Source organism: Ahaetulla prasina, chromosome 5 (assembly GCF_028640845.1).
Source record: "Ahaetulla prasina isolate Xishuangbanna chromosome 5, ASM2864084v1, whole genome shotgun sequence".
NCBI lineage: Eukaryota > Metazoa > Chordata > Lepidosauria > Squamata > Colubridae > Ahaetulla > Ahaetulla prasina.
Window position 1 is genome coordinate 76,815,703 of NC_080543.1, and position 21,774 is coordinate 76,837,476.

At 39.6% G+C, this 21,774-nt stretch overlaps 1 protein-coding gene across 5 annotated transcripts in view; it reads left to right on the forward strand.

Annotated features, from left to right (window-relative positions):
- The first annotated feature begins 3,639 nt into the window (after positions 1–3,639).
- PDK3 (pyruvate dehydrogenase kinase 3) overlaps positions 3,640–21,774 on the forward strand; it is a 117,122-nt gene continuing 98,987 nt past the window's right edge. For 3 of the 5 annotated variants that reach the window (XR_009155420.1, XM_058185944.1, XM_058185945.1), the window contains exon 1: positions 3,750–4,195. Coding sequence is in view for 3 of the 5 variants with exons in the window: in XM_058185944.1 (XP_058041927.1) it covers positions 4,090–4,195 (106 nt within the window). In the remaining 2 variants the exon portion in view is untranslated. The other 2 variants (XM_058185943.1, XM_058185946.1) reach the window with 2 other exon arrangements.

A 21,774-nucleotide genomic window follows, 5' to 3' on the forward strand; every position in this document is an offset into this window, starting at 1 on the left:
CATCCCAACTGGTATAATAGTTTACTATGAAGGGAAAGCACATCGTCTTAATACAGTCAGTAAAGCACGAGAGTTTTATGCTTATGTGCTTAAAGCTGAAAGTCCACCATCTTCGGATGGTAGGAGAAAGGAAGGCGAAATTAAAGAAAAAGAAGTGATAGTAATGGAAGAAGATCTTTTACAAGTGTTGGATGTGTCTAAGATGGGATAAGAGATTTCAAAAGAGCCAAGGATGACAAGAGCGGCTGTCAAACGTAAGGAACAAGAAGAAAAGGCTCAACAGGCTCAATCTGCTATTACCAAGACGGAAACAGTGGGAGGAGCAAGGCCCAAAGAAAGATATGATTTGCGGCTGGTGCTTCAAAAGTTTCCGATTGCTGATAATGGCAATTAGACTTTTATCTTGGAATGTTAATGGATTAAACTCACCACAAAAGAGAAGAAAGATATTTCATTATTTGAAGCAATTTAAAAATGACATTGTATGTTTACAAGAAACACATATTAGAACATTAGACCAGAAATATTTGATAAATTCAAAATTGGGAATACATTTTGTTGCATCTGCTACAGAAAAGAAGAGTGGACTAGTTGTTTATATAAAGAGTAATTTATCTGCAACATTAATTGAGGCAGATAATCAAGGAAGATATATTGCTATTGAACTTTTACTGGAGGGGAGAAAAATACTTTTAATAGGAGTTTATGCACCAAATCAACAACAAGAAAAATTTTATAAGTTTTTACATAAAAGAATAATATCTTGGGTTAGAAACATGGGAAAAAATTTGGGTGAGGAATGTTAAATTCACGCAAGCACAAAATTTAAGAGAAAATTTTTATAAAATGTTTTATAGATGGTATTTAGATCCTAAAAAACTGTCATGTATGTATCCAAATGTGAAAGCAAAATGTTGGAGATGTGATTGTGAGGATGCTACCTATTATCATATATGGTGGACTTGCAAAAAAGTTAAAGCCTTTTGGATTAAAATATGGTGGATTATGCAGAACATTTTGAAAAAGAAGATCAAGTTTGTTCCACAGTTCTTTTTATTAGGAATAATTTCAGATTGCACTGTTATAGAGACAAAACTGATTTTGAATTTAATAACTGCGGCAAGACTATTGATTGCACTATATTGGAAGAAAGAAGACTTACCGACAATTGGAGAATGGATTAGTAAAGTATCAAATTTAGCAGAAATGGCAAAAATTTCTCCCTACTTGAAAGACTGTACACAAGAAAAATATATTTTGGAATGGAGGAAGTGGATTGATTATAATCAAAATAAGTATCAGATTAAAAAATATCAATTAGTTTTTGAGTGAAGTTAGGAATTGCTATGTATTAGTTTAAGAAAGAAGGGAATTGATAGTGTGATGGTGTGAAATGGAATATGTTTTATGTTATATTTTAGATTATGTTTGTTAGTTACAATACCCTGTATTCTGTTCTGGGAAGTCTCGGGGAAATGAGGGGGAGGGGAAGACTATAAATTGATTGGTTGCCATTGTACAGGAATAATGGTAGAATTAAACAAGTTGGAATGGTGTAATGTCGGGACTGCTCGGCAAACACTCCCGAAGGGAAAGGGTAAGGAAAGAGGAGTAAAGAAGGAAGAAAGTAGGTAGGCAGGTGGGTAGGGAGGAAAGAAGGGAGGGAGAAGAAAGGATAGGGGAGGAGAAGAAGAAGATAGAGGGTTAGAAAGGATGGTAGTGAGAAGTGGGAAAGAGGAGGGGAAGTAGGAAAGTGAGGAGAAGGTGGTGGGGAAAGTTTAAGAAGGATGAGAAGGGAAGAAAGGATTAAAGGGGGGAGTGGCAGTCGAGCAGCCCTGATTGAGTATAATTTGAGTATAGGACTGATCGTTGGATAAGTGATTGTATTGTACACTGGTCAAATTGTGGGAATTATTATGGAAAATAAAAAAATTTTGCTCTATAAAAAAAAAAAAAAGAAGAAGAGATTCAACCTAGAAATAAGGAGAAATTTTCTGACAGTGAGAACAATCAACCAATGGAACAGCTTGCCTTCGGAAGTTGTGGGAGCTTCCTCACTGGAGGCTTTCAAGAAGGATTGGACTGCCATTTGTCAGAAATGATGTAGTGTCTCCTGCTTGGGCAGGGACTAGATGACCTACAAGGTCCCTTTCAATTCTGTTAATCTGTAAATCCATTAAGTACAGTGGACAGTTTAGGACGTACTAATGGAGTATGATTTCTGAACAATACTGTTTTCAATGATGCTCTAACTTCGAATTGTAAGTCGAGGACTACCTGTATCATCTGTAACTGTTTCCAGAGAAGAATCCTTGCCTGCAACATGGTGCAACATGGTGGGGAGAGAAAGGAAGAAACAAGGTACAAGACCAATCACATGGTACACCTTGCCGTACATTTTCAGAAGCTGTAGAATGCAGCTTGTGAAATCTGCAAGTGGGCATCGCATACCACCCAGAAGCTACCATACAAGGACAATTTATGCGTTGTAAAGATAGCTTGGAGGTGGGAGATACTTCAAATGTAATCTACTGAATCCCCTTAATGGATTGCTCCTGTGACTACGTAGGACCAACAATGAGGAAGCTAACCACTAGATTGCAAGAACACAAGTGAGTGGTCGGCTGAGGAGATCCAAACACATTGGTAGCCTCACACTGCAGTGAACAAGGACACACATTCAATTTTGCAGCTACCAAGATTGTTGGACAGCAGGCAGAAAAACAGCCAGGCAAATGATTGAAGCCTGGGAAAGAGGCTCCTGGTCAGTAAACATACTTTTTGATAGATGACTCTCAACCTAGTGATTGGGATGACTGTTAAGACAGTACAAGAGGTCAGAAATGAGATATAGAAATCCATACCATCTAATTGTCTTCTGGATTTCTGGAGTATAAATATGGTAATCCTAGAGACCGGGCTTAAATTGCACTAGAGCCTATGTATGTTTCTGTTACAGTTGCTAAAATTCTTTCCTTAGATTCTCAGATATTAAAAATAGCTAGCGCTTGCATGTGTACTTTTTTTTTTTTTTGCATTTATATCCCGCCCTTCTCCGAAGACTCAGGGCGGCTTACACTATGTCAAGCAATAGTCTTCATCCATTTGTATATTATATACAAAGTCAACTTATTGCCCCCAACAATCTGGGTCCTCATTTTACCTACCTTATAAAGGATGGAAGGCTGAGTCAACCTTGGGCCTGGTGGGGCTTGAACCTGCAGTAATTGCAAGCAGCTGCTGTTAATAACAGACTGTCTTAGCAGTCTGAGCCACTCAAGGACCCTTACACATATATACATATATAATAACAATTCCAGTCATTATCACTGTTTATTTGGGTAATAAAAATTACTAAACGAATTTGGGTTTCAAAGATATTTCAATGGACTTCGCAATTAACTTGTACATTATTTTTCTTCTAAAGCTACAGTTGAACTTAGCACCTCTTGTTTTCCAATGAGAGGTTTCTGAAGACAGAAAACGGGAGAAGAGCTTCAATTAAGAATCAAAAGAACATGGCTTCACCTGCATGCCAGTTCCGAGCATACGAATATCTCATCCCCATTTTCAAATCCAGCTAGAGGCCCAGTACACTGCTATTTGCGTTTGCGCTTGCGCTTTCTTTTGGGTGTCATGGTGATAGTAGGCGGTGCTTAGGTAGATGGATGGACATTCAGGAAAGCAAGAAGGCCGGAGGATGTTGGCTTTTTATTATCCAGTCAGAAGAGTGGGTGCTCATGGAGGGCGGGCGTTTGTTAAATAGCCGGCGACGACGGGATGGGTGGCAGACATAACACGTCCTCTCGCTTTCTCTTGTAGGTTACGATGAGGCACCGAGAGCGGAGCAGCGGCGACAACAGCAGCTGTTGCTGATGCCTGGCCAGCGCGTTCGACTGGCTGTGGGCCGTTGTGACAGTTGCGAGCGTCTTTCCGCCCTCTCCTCGAGCTGTTTATGTGCGTGAGGTTCCGCGCGCGTCGCCAGACGGTTGCTTGGCCGGTTCGACCGGAGCCCTGTCGACGTCCGTCGTGGTGGCGGCCTGTCACATCTGCGAACCTAACGCGCTTCCGGAACTCCAGTAAGGAACCATGCGGCTATGTGGGGCGCTTCTAAAAAGCCCCATTCCCAAACAAATCGAATACTACTCTCGTTTTTCCCCGTCGCCGCTCTCTATTAAGCAGTTCCTGGACTTCGGTGAGTGATCAAACGACACCTGTGCGGTCGCAGGGCCGCATACATTCCACCATTTCTCTGCCCAACTAAGAATTTTTGTTTCAGTCTGACTTGGGAGAAAGATCTCTAGGATACTCCCACTCAGTTGTTTGTGGCGTCATCAATGTTAGGTAAGGGCTGGAGACAAGGCAGTGGAGCAACGGCGTCTAATGTGGTAGGGTCTAAGGCAGGGGTAGTCAACCTACCGCCCACTTTTGTATCTCTGTTAGTAGTAGAATTTTCTAACTGCCCACCGGTTCCACAGTAATGTGCTGTGTATTGTCGTCTGTGCATGCCTCTAGCGCATCATGGATTGGGGATGGGGGGCGCCGACTACCAGCTCTGCTTGTCTGTTACAACTGGGTGGTGTGGGAGGAGATGCGTGAGCTATTCTGGGATGAGACTCTTGTTTGCGGTCCCACTATAGTGCCGTTTAGTTTCACTTACATAAGGGGAATTTTATGAAAACTTAATGAAAATGTTTTTAAATAATGCTATGAAAATTTTTAAAAAAGTCAATTAAATTAAAAAAAAAAGGGAAAGTGCTTCAGTATCGGACAAAACCCCTACTGCCCACCATGAAAGCTGGAACGCCCACTTGTGGGCAGTAGGGACCAGGTTGACTACCACTGGTCTAAGGAGGCATAACTGACTGAGTAGAATGTTAGCTTGGGAATCTAAAAGGTAGTTTGAAACCTGCTGCAGGAAAACATAAGCTCAACAAATGATATTTTTCTCTGCTACAAAGAAGGTGGAAAGCTCCCAGATCTTATACATCAAAAACTGCTTCAATGTTCTCCATAGGTCTCTTGTCCAGAGAGTGAACTGGAAGTAAAAGCAAATATTAGCTACCACTGTGCATCTTCAAACTATTTCATGGGCCTGTTCGTTATTGAATTTCAGTTTCCTAAATCTTTTTTTCCTTCCAGTGTGCAACAGCTCTTTCAAGTTCAGTGCTACACTTTCCAAAGTAGGCAATCATACTTTTACTCAGGCCTGCAAAGCCGGGATTGCAGTTAGTGCTACTTGTATTTCCAATATTATGCTAGCTATGCAAGAGTCTTCAATCATGAATCTTATATACAAGTTTGGTGATTCAGTGTATGCAATGTTATATTTGTGTTCTGACCCTACATTACTTGGGCTACAGTATTCATTTGAGGAAATTTGTTAATCGAAGAAAATTGGAGTACAGCGAGAACAGAATTCAGAAAAAACAAAAATGGATTAGCTTTCAGGACAATTCTTATTTGAAGGATCATTTGAATCCTTTATTTGTAGTTTCAAAGTGAGATCATAGTGAGCAGCCTGATTTCAACTAATTTTATTGAACCTATTTTATTTACATGAATAATACATTGTTTTTAGTATTTTGATATAATGTGCAGAAATAAATTCGTTTTGTGCAATGCTGTATGTCTTTTTCAAAAACCAGTTCCTTGGCCATTTGGGTTCTTGTTGCATTTCTTTCACACTGCAAAAAGGTCCTCCAACTTTTACCAGCTTTGAAGCTGAAGAGCTGATACGAGTTTTGCACATTTCCATTCACCTTTGCAGCCTTAGAATCGAAATACCCTTATTGAGGTATGACTGAAATGATTAAGAATAGTTATTTGCACTGGATATTTAAAACAAAACATTAGTTTGATTTATATCTCTGAAGTACAATTCAAGAATTACTTGTATTGATTACCATTCAGATGTTTTAAATAGAGCAAAAATGGAAAGAATTTGTTTTGCCTTAAAATACACAAGTGATGTGATTTTATAAATTTATGTTTCTCTAATTTACAGTGTCACTGTGTTAATTTATAAAGAATCCTATTTTATGTGTATATTAATAATTCCCATACGTTGATTTAAGAATGTCCATATCCCAGAGTCACTATAACATGGACTGATCAGTGGACTTGGATGAGAATTTAGATGAGAAAAATATTTACAACTTTATTTTCAAATATTTTATTTTATGTATTTAAATACATCTTTCTCAGAAGTGGCTCACCAGCTTCTCAAACATCCTTTGCACAAAAATATTGAAAACCCTTAGCCTTAATATTTTGTTCCATAGTTCTTGTCAGCATCAGTTTAATCTAGTGGTTAAAGTACTAGGCTGCAAACTAGAATATTGTATGTATTATTCCTGCATTACAGATGAAAACCAAGTGGTCTTAGGTTATTTATAAAAATAATAAAGGCAGCACATAAATACATTTTACATTGAGCAATCAGAAATTAATGTTTTAAGAGGTTACAATACTTTTGTGATAGAAATAACAAAATAGTTATATAATACATTAATATTCATTTCTATATTCAGAATTCTTGGAAATCAGAAACTAAAACACTTTTATTATCTAAATTGAGTACATATAAGTAAAAGTAGAGCTATTTGAAAAGGCTTCAAAATCATTGTCTATATCACTGATTTAATCCAAATGTAGAGATTAGATTAAATATTAACCAGCCACATTCCACTGAATGTGAAGGATTTTTTTTTGTTATAAAGGAGAAAAGGTACTAAATTGGCTGAAATAATTCTATTATTTTTTGTACATTTATTTTAAAAATATTTTTGTATTTAGTAGTATCATCAGCAATGAAACCTTTGCAAAAAGTACTAGTCAAAACTACTGAAAATTTCTGAAAAGTATTCAGTTCATATTGCTTATACTGAAAAACTTGTCTTCTTTAATTTTATGAAATAAAACATATTAAAATACTCATAATTTCTCTGATTTGCAAAGCAATTGTGACAAGAGACATTAGTTTAATAACCATAATCATGCATAAATGTTTTCCAGATCAGTTCCTGTTTTATAATATGAACCAGGTTGTGCCCATGTTGAATTATTTCTGCTTGGATTGAAAAATGATCTTCAGTTGTAGAATATATCCCAAATTTGATTTGTGATTAATACAATATAAAAAGTAGGAAATTCTGAAAGCTTAATGGCTTTCATTAGTAAAAACGTGACCTGCTGAAATAATCTGGGGAACAGAAGTAGTTGAAAATAATAAATGGCATAGATATTTAGTAAATGCCTGCAGCTACTCACTATACTATATGTGTACAAATATCTCATCATCAGAATTGAAGCCTAATTCTCATTGTGTCTTAAAAGAATATCTTTTAGTGGTAGGGCTGTGCAGGATTCAAAGTCAAAAATGTGTGCACTACCTGTCTACAACTCTTTAAGCCAAGCATGATTTCCTGGAAGAGCCTGCCAGTGCGGAGGGCAGTTTCATAATCCTTGGAAAAAAAGCTGCTGTTTCAAGAAGTTGCAAATAGGTGCTACATAAGCATCGCTTATGTGCTCCAAAGTTATCTTTTTGCTTTGGAATCAAAAGTGCCACTGTTCCTCTGAATGATAAATAATAAACACATTGTATATGTCAGTTTATTGTTCTTGCCTATTGGGTTTATGGTCACAATTGGTAACAAAAATTCTTGGTTTGTCAAATGAGGCACTTAACAAAATTCCCAGCTCTTTAATTTGTTAGAGAATACTAGGTTACCCATGAGCCATTGAATCCATTCAGAGTTATTTACTTACCTACCACTTATACAGCCTTTATCCTCACTGTGCCTCCTTTGCACCATCATACATCTACCTGCCTATTGGCCTCGGATTTCCAACTTCCATTGACTTTCCTTGTGGGAAAGCTGACAGAAAGCATTAGAAATGATCATATAACCATGGCTGATCATAGCAGCACTGATGCTGCCACAACTTTGCCAAATTTCAGCCCCGCAGCAATGGTGGATCCTGGATTTCAGACACATTCCTTAAATTAGCCTATTTGAAGTATCTTGTTGGAAAAAACTTGTTCTGTGATGCACTTTTTTGACAAATTGAAGGTTACAAACAGACAGTTTCAGTAGCATATAGATAAATTCATAATAATCTGGTTGGTGACTACTAGCTTTTGTGTAAATTTTAAATACATTTGATATAGCAGTTAATAGAGCCTGACAAGCTAAAATTAAATCCGAGAAATAGTTTCTGTTTGTAGATAATTAATCTGATTGGATTCAAATCCTGAAGTTAACACTAGATGGGATCATACTTCTAAAACAGCATTATTTTAATTCATTCATAGGGATCATCTTGGAGTCATGGCCTCTGCTAAGCAATTGGAAGAAGCCATGACCTTTGCCCATTTCTGGTATACATGGCAGTTGTGAACATTGCAGTTCCAGAACACTACTCAACTAGTAGCTGTACAATCCATATTATAAAGAGAAGTTACAGACTACTACTACTTTCTAAGTCAGGCCTGTCAAACTGGCGACCCAAGGCCAGATGCGTCATGTATCTGGCATAATATTTTGATTTTAAATTGGGGTTTTATTAATATTCTTAAATATTTTAAATTTAAATTTTAATTATTAGCCGTTTTTGTAATTTTGCTATGTTTTAATTTGTTTTAATTGTACATATCTTGTATTTTATTTCTGGCTGTACACCGCCCTAAGTCCTTCGGGAGAAGGGCGGTATAAAAATTTAATAAATAAATAAATAAATAAATAAATGTGCAGGCCACACCCACCCTGGCTCCGCAAAGGCAAAAATTGTGATACATCACAATCCAGTCCATGACGTGATCAAGTTTGACACCCGTGTTCGAAGTGCTCTGTGGCTAATTATTCATTGAAAGCCCAGCTATTATTAGAAAGTTTACAACACAGCAAGAAAACCTTTCAAACCTGATACTTGTTTGTCTTTCTATGTTCTGATGGCCAACGCACAAGACGGCAGCTCTGAGTTTACATGCTAATCTATCCTGTACAATTTTTGCCTGTTCTGTGTATTTATCCTAAGAGGACTGCTGAGAGTATCTCTCATGATGAAAGTAGGAAACTGTCTCTTCATTAACAGCCCAGATCTTATGGAACCATCTCCATGAGATATCTATTTGATCAGTGGTGGGTTGTTACTGGTTTGCTGGTGGGTTGTTACTGGTTTGTTACAGGTGAATCAGTAGCGGCGGTGGGAGGCTCTATCCACCTGCCCGGACATTATCAAATACGCTCTGCACATGCGCAGAAGTGGCACGCGAGCGAACCGGTAGCAAAGATAAGTGAAACCCACGACTGCATTTGATCCATATTTCGTAAGTTGATTAAGAATGTTGTATTCCTTTCATCCTTTGGTATGGATGACAGACTTGGGTTGTAGTTCTATTTTTGATATGTGTAATAATGTTATGCTTTTTATTATCTTGCTTATTGACAGTACGTTACAGGGTATCTCAGGTTATGACTACTTTTTCAGTTACTTCAAATGTAGCAGCACTGAACAAGGGGACTTATGAATGGTCCTCAGAGTTCTGCCTATAGCAGCATCCCTACTATTTTCATGGGACAGACATATATATCTATCATTTGTTGCCCTGATAAGTTATCCCTCACTTAACAACTGGTAACTTAATGAATGTTCGAAGTTACAACAGACTTCAGAAAAGTTACTTATGATCTTTCCTTGAAGTTGCAACTGCTGCATCATCACTCCATAGTCATGCAATTGCATTTCAGATGCTTGACAGCAGGCTTGCATTTATGACCAGTTGCAGCATCTTGTGGTCACATGATCATGATTTGCAATGTAAGGTTTTCTTTGCTTTTTTCTTCATTTCTTCATTTTATTCATTCATTCATTCATTTTCTTCATTTAACAGCCAGAGTGACTTGCTTAACAGGCATTGTAAACTGGTTGCAAAATCAAGTCAAGTCACATGGTGATCTGTTTAATAACTGCAACAACTTACATCTAAAATTCCAGGCTCTATTGTGATTGTAAGGCAAGGACTAGCTGTAGGTAGAGCCCCTATTCATACTAGCTTATTGGTCTCCTATGAAGAACATATAAAATGCTGAAGAAATAACTAGGGATAGTCTAAGGAAAGCATGTGTGCAAGCATGTCATAAAAGAGGAACATTGGCGCTATAATTGGATATCTAAAACCCAAATTTTCTGCTTTATTTCAGTTATGCCTTTATTAAGTTCCAAAACAATTAGTGTTGACAAGTTACAGGTGAAACTCAAAAAATTAGAATATCGTGCAAAAGTTCATTTATTTCAGTAATTCAACTTAAAAGGTGAAACTAGTATATGAGATAGACCAGGGGTAGTCAACCTTTTTATACCTACCACCCACTTTTGTATCTCTATTAGTAGTAAAATTTTCTAACCGCCCATCGTTTCCACAGTAATGGTGATTTATAAAGTGTATCATCGTCTGCGCATCCCTCTTGTGCATCGTGGATTGGGTTTGGGGGGGGCACCGGCTACCAGCTCTGCTTGTCTGTTACAGCTGTGTGGTGTTGGGGGAGATGCGAAAGCTATTCTGAGATGAGGCTCTTTTATTTGTAGTCGCACTATAGTGCCGTTTAGTTTCACTTATGTAACGTGAACTAAACTTATGCGCGGGCGATACAAATAGTATATTTTCAGAAATTTAAATTGTCATGGGGAATTTTATGAAAATCAAATCAAAATGTTTTTAAATAATGCTATGAATTTTTTTAAAAAAGTCAATTAAATTAAAAAAAAGGAAAGTGCTTCAGTATCGGACAAAACCCCTACTGCCCACCATGAAAGCTGGAACACCCACTAGTGGGCGGTAGGGACCAGGTTGATTACCACTGAGATAGACTCATTACATGCAAAGCGAGATAGTTCACGCCTTGATTTGTCATAATTCACAATCTCAGAAAATTAGAATATTGTGAAAAGGTTCAATATTCTAGGCTCAAAGTGTCCGACTCTAATCAGCTAATTAAGCCATAATACCTGCAAAGAGTTCCTGAGCCTTTAAATGGTCTCCCAGTCTGGTTCAGTAGGAATCACAATCATGGGAAAGACTGCTGACCTGACAGTTGTGCAGAAAACCATCATTGACACCCTCCATAAGGAAGGGAAGCCTCAAAAGGTAATTGCAAAAGAAGTTTGATGTTCCCAAAGTGCTGTATCAAAGCACATTAATAGAAAGTCATGTGAAAAGGAAAAGTGTGGAAGAAAAAGGTGCACAAGCAGTAGGGATGACCGCAGCCTGGAGAGGATTGTCAGGAAAAAGCCATTCAAAAGTGTTGGGGACTTTCACAAGGAGTGGACTGAGGCTGGAGTCAGTGCATCAAAAACCACCACACACAGATGGATCCTGGACATGGGCTTCAAATGTCGAACTGGTCGCCGCCTGGGAAAGGGTGGTGGCAGGAGCTTTGGACCGCGTCATGCCTTTGTGGCCTCTGACCCGGCGCCGATCTCGACCGGCTCCTTGGTATTCTGAGGAACTGAGAGAGATGAAGCGCTGGAAAAGATGCCTAGAGAGTGGATGGAGGACCAGCCGTTCTGAATCCGACCGAACACTAGTGAGGTCTTATATTCAGACCTACCTAGTGGCAGGCAAAACGTGAGTATTTTTCCGCTCTTATTGCATCGGCAGGTAACCGCCCAGCCGCCCTGTTTAGGGTGACTCGCTCCTTCCTTCATCAGGGAGTTCGGGAAGAACCCTTGCAAGGGCGTGCTGAGGATTTCGGACAATATCTGCACGATAAAATCGCTCAGATTCAGGATGGCCTGGACTCAGATTGGGTAGATTCGGACAGGATGACGGAGGTAGGTCTTGGGGACATTATCTGGGAAGAGTTTGATACTGTGGCTCCCGAGGACATGGACAGGATACTGGAGAGGCTGAATGTGACCACATGTTTATTGGACCCGTGTCCCTCCTGGCTGGTACTGGCCACACAGGAGGTGACATGAGGCTGGCTTCAGGGCATTGTCAACGCTTCTTTGACGGAGAGTGTCTTCCCTACCGCCTTGAAAGAGGCGATGGTGAGGCCCCTCCTCAAGAAGCCCTCCCTGGATCCAGCTGTTTTATCGAACTATCGTCCCATCTCCAACCTTTGTTTTGTGGCGAAGGTTGTTGAGAGTGTGGTGGCGTGACAGCTCCCCCAGTACCTGGATGAAACTGTCTATCTTGACCTGTTCCAGTCCGGCTTCCGGCCTGGGTACAGCACGGAGACGGCATTGGTCGTGTTGGTAGATGATCTCTGGAGGGCTCGGGATGGGTTATTCCTCTGCCCTGGTCCTATTAGATCTCTCAGCAGCTTTTGATACCAGCGACCATAGTATCCTGCTGCGACGACTAGGGGGTTTAGGAGTGGGGGGGCACCATTTTTCGGTGGTTCTCCTATCTTTCTGACCGGTCGCAGACGGTGTTGGCAAGACTGCAGAGATCGGCCATGAGGCATCTCATGTGTGGGGTGCCACAGGGGTCGGTTCTCTCGCCTCTTCTGTTCAACATCTATATGAAGCCGCTAGCTGAGATCATTCATGGTTTTGGGGTGCAATGTCATCTTTACCCTGATGATACTCAGTTGTACATTTCCACCCCTAACCACCCCAACGAGGCCGTCGAAGTGATGTCCCGGTGTCTGGAGGCTGTGCGGGTCTCGATGGGGAAGAACAGGCTTCGACTCAACCCTTCCAAGACTGAGTGGCTGTGGATGCTGGCATCCCGGTACAGCCAGCTGACTCCATCGCTGACTGTTGGGGGCAAGGTATTGGCCCCTATGGAGAGGGTCCACAACTTAGGCGTTCTCCTGGATGTACGGCTGTCCTTAGAAGAGCATATGACTGCCGTCGCCAGGGGAGCTTTTTATCAGGTTCACTTCCTAGACTGGGATTCCCTATGCACGGTCACTCATGCCCTCGTCACTTCCCGCCTGGACTACTGTAATGCTGTCTACATGGGGCTCCCCTTAAAGAGCACCAGGAGGCTCCAACTGGTCCAGAATGCGGCTGCACGGGTAATAGAGGGAGCAGCTCGAGGCTCCCATATAACACCTCTCCTGCGCAAGCTGCACTGGCTTCCGGTGGTCTTCCGGGTGCAATTCAAGGTGTTGGTTACCGCCTTTAAAGCGCTCCATGGCATAGGACCAGGTTATTTACGGGACCGCCTGCTGCCACAAACTGCCTCCCATCAACCTGTGCGCTCCCATAGGGTGGGTCTCCTCAGGGTGCCGTCAGCCAAACAATGTCGACTGGTGACCCCCAGGGGGAGGGCCTTCTCCGTGGGGGCACCTGCCCTCTGGAATGAGCTGCCTCCGGGGTTACGTCACACACACTTTTGTTGGCAGGGTGATGTCTCTGCTTTTTTGTACGCTGTCTAGATTTGCCATAGCTTTTGTTGTGTCTACTGCACCCCCCCCCCCGGAGCCAGGCCTCCTGGCTGAGAGTGATTCAGAGAGTGAGGGGAAAGAGCCGACAGAGCTTCCCTCTGCAGAATCTTCCTATTGGGCTCTGCTCCAGATTCCAGAAGCAGGTCAGGTGGAGGAGGAAGAGCTGACACGGCCTCTTTCCCCCGACCCCTTCTTCTCCTCCCTAGCAGAGCTCCAGGAGCCAGCTGCGGAGAATCAATTGTGGTTAGATGCAAGACAGTGACGCTGAGTGAAGCGTGCGCAGCAAAAGGAAAGGAGAGGCCAGCCCAGGGAGTGCTGAGTCACGGAGCCACACCCCACAGGGTATAAAAGTGGGCGGAGCTGCCTTTGGGCTCCGTGACGGACAAAGACTGACTTCTGGGAGCTTCAGCTGTGTTATTTTATGATTCAGACTTTGACTTCTGTTTATTCCTGAACTGCAAATTACGCTGGTCTGAGAAGAACTTGGCAGGCAATTGCAGGTTCGTTGCCAGGACTGTTATCTGTTGTCGGAGTAAATTGTTGGCAAGGAAAGTCAGATAGCGTGTCTTTTTGGATTGTGGTTGGGAGGGGACATAACAGCTTTCCTCCCCAGGAGCAAACGTCTTTTAATTTCTTGGCTGCAGTCCCCATCTGCAGTGATCTTGGATCCCAGGAAAATAAAATCTGTCACTACCTCCATTTTTTCCCATCTATCTGCCAGGAATTGAGAGGGCCGGATGCCATGATCTTCATTTTCTTAATGTTGACTTTCAAACCAACTTTTGCACTCTCCTCCTTCACCCGCATTAAGAGGCTTTTTAGTTCCTCTTCGCTTTCTGTCATTAGAGTGGTATCATCTGCATATCTGAGGTTGTTGATATTTCTCCCAGCAATATTAATTCCAAATTTTGATTTCTCTAGCCCCTCCTTTCTCATGATGTGCTCATCATGTTAAATAGGCAGGGCGATAGTATACAGCCTTTCCGGACACCTTTCCCAGTTTTGAACCAGTCAGTGGTTCCGTGTCCCGTTCTCACTGTTGCTTCTTGACCCGCAGGTTTCTCAAGAGACAAATAAGATGGTTTGGTACACCCATCTCTTTAAGAACTTGCAGAATTTTAAGAATTTGTTGTGATCCACACAAGTCAATAAAGCAGAAGTAGATGTTTTTCTGGAACTACCTAGCTTTCTCCGTGATCCAGCATATGTTGGCAATTTGATCTCTAGTTCCTCTGCCTCTTCAAATTCCTGCCTGTACTTCTGGTAGTTCTCGATCCACATACTGCTGGAGCCTAGCTTGTGGGATTTTAAGCATAACCTTACTTATCAATATATTAAGTAAAATCAGAACACTATGTGATCAATTCCAACAGTGCTATCTTAACTAAATTTTAAAAAGCCCTCTGGAAGAGAACTAACTATTTTCGTTTCTTCTGGAATGTCAGTACTTTAGGGCAAGTCTGATTTTCAGTGGAAGACTACACTATGGCATAATGGAGAAGCATCTTCTTCTTGTTTCCCCAATTTTACAGTACTTGAAAATTACTAACAAATTTTCCTGAGGTATTGCATCAGGGATGCATCAATTCTGGTTCAGAGCGGTAGTTCTGAAAAGATATCAGCCATTAACATCTTTATAGAATTAAACTAGCAGTTTAAATTGGACTTGAGAAAGTGGTAGTTAATGGGTTCTTAACACTATTCTGGCAAATTTTTTTCTGCAATATGAAAAACTTGAGATCTTATGGAAAAGAATAGTCTAGTGCATTGTAATTATAAAGTTTGACTCCTTGTGATGAGAGGATTGACATACCTAATTAGAAGAATAGGTCCTTATTCCTTTCAGCAGACCTATTAATTTCAGACAGATCATAATATATTAAATCATTTTTATTCTTTCCAACACAACTGAATGTTGGAAAACTATGTAATGGCTCAGAACTCAATCAATAGGATAACTTTCAAAAAGTGAAAAAAAGGGGTCAAATTTGACATGGTAAGAGAAATTGGTAAAAGAAAGCTTAAATTCAAAAATGGCCAAGATTTATGTAAGGACTGTGAAGAAAAAAAAATCCAGGAAGTGCATATGGACTGTACTTTGGAATGTTGCTGACTTTTCTATTCTCCCTCCCTCCCTTCTCCCTCCTGTCATTTGATGCAGATTAGAGCATACTCAAGGAGCCCTGTGCTTCCATTGCACACACATACCCCCAAAGAGGAAAGATACAGGAAGGGAGAACAGAAACATACTTACACATAAATAATTTATACTGTATTTTTCAGTGTATAAGACGCACTTCCCCCCCACCCCCCAAAATGGGTGGAAATGTCTGTATGTCTTATACAGCAAATGTTGCCGAAGCCCCACCCATCTGCCAGCCCCCACCCTTCAACCTCTGCCCCCTTGCCGCAAACAGCCCAGTCAGCTTCAGCAGAGCCTGATTTAACACGAACAGCTGATTGGCAATTGGATCTGCCTCCCAGAATACCTCCTATCAGTTGTTCCAGGCTGCAGGGATCACCATCGCCACCATCACCGGCCATCACAGCTGCCACCTATCACCACTTCCACGTGTCCCATTTTAGGCCTCCGCATGTCCCATTTTTGGCCTCCGCACTCCCCATTTTGGCCCATTCCATGTGGTGGGGATTCCCACAACCGCCTAGTCCGAAAAATACAGTATGTACTGACCCTGATTCATATTTGAGGAGGAAATGCACATGCACACATAAAGACACATGTGACTTTATTATGCAAAAGACATGGTAAGTGATTAGGAAGATTCTAGAACTCACGATCTGCATATTTTCCCAATCTTTATTCAGCTAATTACATGGAAGAACCTGATCTGTATTTTAAAATCACATTTTAATTTTAACTGAAAGCTTTTCTAGTTAAGAAGAAAATACCCTCAATTATGGTAAAGCACAAAAATATATTAATTTTAGGTTCATATTTAAAACAAAACATTGTTAAATTATAACAAGCCATTATTAGCCATAACTTAAAACAGCAAGGGAAAATACATAAGAAATAACTAATAGTAGGCTTCCAGTGATGTCACCACTCCTGCAGGGTGCTCTAACAGGGCGCTCCGCGTTAGAAGATTGTAAAAGTCAGTGAAACAGTATAAATCACTGTTCACTGACCTTAGCATACCCCTTGGGCAAAAGGGGGAGTGCAGAGCTGCGGGGGAGTGGTAGATCTCTCCAGGAGGTTTGCTCTTAAGAGCGAATTTTTCTGGATTTGAGATCCCATCGAACCTCACTGTACTCCGACTTCAAACGCGCTCCTGTTTTTTCAGGAAAAGGGAGTAGGAGTCACTTCTGCTCAAAAGGACTTGTCAAATTGATTGATTTTTTAAGCAGACGGGGATTTCACAAGCGTTCGATCTTTGAAGTAGAAACAGCACGCAAGTATACTGACTTCCCCTTTTGAAATTTGAAACTTTTCTTTGTCTCTGCTTAATTGACTTTTAAAATGGCGTCTGAAAGCGAAAGTAAATTCTTTAGTACAACAAAGTAGCGCTATTTGTGGATTGTTATAAACGGAGCTCTCCTATACTAAAAGGAGTAAAGGAAAGTTTTAAAGTTTAAATTCTTGATTCTTTTGAAGGCAGAATGACGGCTAAACCTTTAAAGCCCTCTGGAAGAAGGGGATCTGAAGCAAATCTTGAGGATACACTTAAAGAACAATTAAAACTTTCTGAAGAGAGGCAAAAAAGAGATGATGCAAAAATTTAATGCTAAAATAAGAGAAGGTATGCTGGCTTTTCAAGGTTTGAGTAAAAAAGTTGAGGGATTGGAAGAAGAGATGCAACAGATTTCTCAGTCAAATAAGCACTTAGAAGATAAAATGGAAGGTATTCAGACAAAAGTGGATGAAAATAAAGATCAGGTTGTGATATTGCAGTACAAGCTTATGGAAGGAGCTCTTAGAATCCGCAGCTTGCAGGAACAGAGAGGAGAGGACCTAAGAAAAATCATATCAGAAGCATTGGCTGAATTTATCGAAGTGGAACCCCAAGAGGTAGCTTATCAAATTGATAAAATATATAGAGTTAATTCTTGGATCACAAGACAGAGAAAGCTTCCTCGGGACATTGTGGTTTATTTTGTGAAAAGAACTATGAGAAATCAGATTTTGCAAGCTGCATTTTAGACAACTTTGAAAATTGGAGAACAGGAGCTGAAGGTCCTGAAAGAGATTCCTTCCAAGATGTTAAGAGATAGGAAGAGAGAGGGGCCGGGATAGCTCAGGCAGTAGAGAAGCCTGTTATTAGAACACAGAGCCTGCAATTACTGCAGGTTCGAGCCCGGCCCAAGGTTGACTCAGCCTTCCACCCTTTATAAGGTAGGTAAAATGAGGACCCAGATTGTTGGGGGGGCAATAAGTTGACTTTGTAAAAAAATATATACAAATAGAATGAGACTATTGCCTTATACATTGTAAACCGCCCTGAGTCTTCGGAGAAGGGCGGGGTATAAATGTAAACAAAAACAAAAAAAAAGGAAGGAATTTTTTTTTTATACAAGAACTTAAAAAACACCAGATTCAATTTAGATGGGAGGTGCCAGTTGGACTGACAGTATTTTATCAAGGAAGGAGATATAGAATTGATACTGTTTTAAAGGCAAAGGATTTTCTTTCTACAGTTTTGAAGGTTGAAATAGAAGTGATAGAAAAACTTCAAGAGATCCAAGAAGACGTGGTGATCCAAGAGGCTTCATTGCTGCCAGCATCAGAGGAGCCACAAGAGCAAAGGGTGACAAGAGGAGCTCTTAAGCGTAAAGAAGAGCAACAGCTTCAAAGTAAAAGTCAGGACCCCAGTATGGAAGCTGTAAGAGGAGCTAGACGGAAGATACCGGAGGAGGATCTTCTGTTGTCTGCTTCAAAGCTTCAGGAGGCCAGTAATGGCAAATAGAATTTTGTCATGGAATGTTAATGGTTTGAATTCAGCTCAGAAAAGGAAAATATTTCATTACTTGAAACAATTTAAAAATGATGTGATTTGCCTGCAAGAGACACATATCAAATTATCAGACCAAAAATACTTAATAAACTCAAAATTAGGTAAACATTTTGTTGCATCAGCTTTGGATAAGAAGCAAAATGGAATCGTTGTATATATCAGGAAGGATATACCAGCTAAGTTAATTGAGGCAGATATTCAAGGAAGATTTATTGCTATTGAACTGGTGATAGATGCAAAAAAGACTTTGCTGATAGGTATTTATTCACCTAACCAGCAACAAGAAAAGTTTTATAAAATGTTACACGAGAGGTTGATCCTCTGGGATTACAGTTCATTTATTTTATTAGGAGACTGGAATGGAGTAATTGATACAAGAAATGATAAGAGAACCTCTTCTAAGAAGATACCTATACATGCAAAACTACCAAAATCCTTCTTTGAAATGATGGAAGATTTTGAGTTTAGAGATATATGGAGGTTACGGAATCCAGATGAGAGAGATTTTACTTTTTTCCCGATAGGCATCAATCTTTTTCACATATTGACTTTATTTTAATTTCTAATGACTTGCTTTCTAGGGTGAAGAAAATGAAGATATTTCCAAGGTGTTTAACTGACCATAGCCCAGTATGGCTGGAACCTTTAAAGTGCTCCATGGCTTAGGGCCAGGGTACTTACGGGACCGCCTGCTGTTACCGAATGCCTCCCACCGACTTGTACGCTCGCACAGAGAGAGACTCCTTAGGGTGCCGTCTGCCAAGCAATGTCGGCTGGCGGCCCCCAGGGGGAGGGCCTTCTCTGTGGGGGCTCCCACTCTTTGGAACGAACTTCCCCCTGGACTTCTTCAACTGCCGGACCTTCAGACTTTCCGCCGCGAGCTGAAGACCTAATTGTTTGTTCGCGCAGGACTGGCATAGGATTTTAATTAGTTTTAATGTTTTAATATTTCATAATTTATGGGGTTTTATTTTAATGTTTTAATTCGGCCATTTGTGTAATAAGTTTTTTAACTCATGGTTTGTTTGTTTTTTTGTTTTTAGGGCAATTTTTTTTAAATTTTCCATAATAGTTCCCACGGTTTAACCAGTGTACAATACAATCACTTATACAACAATCGATCCTATACTCAAATTATGCTCAATCCGGGCTGCTCGACCGCCACTCCCTCCCTTAACCTTTCTACCCTTCTCATCCTTCTTCAACTTTCCCCACCATCCTCGCTTTCCTACTTCCCCTCCTCTTCCCCACTTCTCACTACCATCCTTTCTAACCCTCTATCTTCTCCTCCTTCTTCTCCTCCTATCCTTTCTTCTCCTTCCCTTCTTTCCTACCTACCTACCTACCTACCTACTTTCTTCCTTTACTCCTCTTTCCTTACCCTTTCCCTTCGGGAGTGGTTACCGAGCAGCCCCGACTTTACACCATTCCAACTTGTTTAATTCTACCATTATTTCTGTACAATGGCAATCAATCAATTTATAATCTTCCCCTTCCCCCTCCTCCATTCCCCCCCCCCCCGAGACTTCCCAGAACAGAATACAGGGTATTGTAACTAACAAACATAATCTAAAATATAACATAGAACATATTCCATTTCACACCATCACACTATCAATTCCCTTCTTTCTTAAACTCTAATACATGTCAATTCCTAACTTCACTTAAAAACTAATTGATATTTTTTAATCTGATACCTATTTTGAATATAATCAATCCACTTTCTCCATTCCAAAATATATTTTTCTTGTGTATAGTCTTTCAAATAGGCAGAAATTTTTGCCATTTCTGCTAAATTTGATACTTTACTAATCCATTCTCCAATTGTCGGTAAGTCTTCTTTCTTCCAATATAGTGCAATCAATAGTCTTGCCGCAGTTATTAAATTCAAAATCAGTTTTGTCTCTATAACAGTGCAATCTGGAATTATTCCTAATAAAAAGAACTGTGGAACAAACTTGATCTTCTTTTTCAAAATGTTCTGCATAATCCACCATATTTTAATCCAAAAGGCTTTAACTTTTTTGCAAGTCCACCATATATGATAATAGGTAGCATCCTCACAATCACATCTCCAACATTTTGCTTTCACATTTGGATACATACATGACAGTTTTTTAGGATCTAAATGCCATCTATAAAACATTTTATAAAAATTTTCTCTTAAATTTTGTGCTTGCGTAAATTTAACATTCCTCACCCAAATTTTTTCCCATGTTTCTAACATTATAGGTTGTTGAAAATTTTGTCCCCATTTTACCATACAATCTTTAACCAACTCCATTTCTGAATCAATTTCTACCAATACATTATATAATCTCTTTATATGCTGTTGACCTTGATCTTTTATTTGTTTTACCAAATTATCATCACTTTGCCTTATACCAATTTTCTGATCTATTTTCCATCTAGATTGCAATTGTCCATACTGGAACCACGTATAATTTCTCCCTTCATCCCTCAATTTATCCCTAGATTTTAACTGTAATTCCCCTTTTTTCATAGTCAAAAGCTCTTTGTAAGTGATAACCTCCATTTTTTGTAATATATTTATATTCTCTATCATATGTCTGGGGATAGTCCATATTGGTATCTTTCCATCTAACTTATATTGATATTTTTTTCAAACCCTCAACAAAGCACTACTAACCATATTATTCTTAAATGTCTTATCAATTTTCTTGTCATATATTACATATGCATGCCATCCATATAACAAACCATAACCTTCTATATTCAAAATCCTTTCCTCTGTTAAATTAATCCAATCAGAAATTAAAGCTAAAACAACTGCATCATAGTACAATTTCAAGTTAGGCATTTTTAAACCTCCTCTTTCCCTAATGTCTTGTATTATTTTTAACTTTATTCTCGGTTTTTTACCCTTCCACACAAAATTATTAATCCCTTTTTGCCATTCTTGTAAATTTGCATCTTTCTTCAATATTGGAATCATTTGAAACAAAAATAAAAATCTAGGCAAAACATTCATTTTTATAGCTGCCACTCTTCCCAACAATGATAATTGTATTCTTCCAGTTCTCCATTTCTTTAATTACTTTTCCCCACAATACCTCATAATTATTTTTATATAACTTTACATTCGATGCTGTAATATATACTCCTAGGTATTTAACCTTTTTAACTACTTCATATCTAGTTATTCTTTCTAGTTCTTCTCTCTGATGTGTATTCATATTTTTAATTATCATTTTTGTCTTCTGTTGATTCACTTTAAACCCAGATACCTTACTATACTGATCAATTGTCTCCTTTAGATATACAGCTGAATGTATTGGTTGAGATAAAGAAACAACCAGATCATCTGCAAACACTCTTAATTTATAATCTTTATTTTTAATTCTAATTCCTTTTATTTGATCTAAACCACGTATATT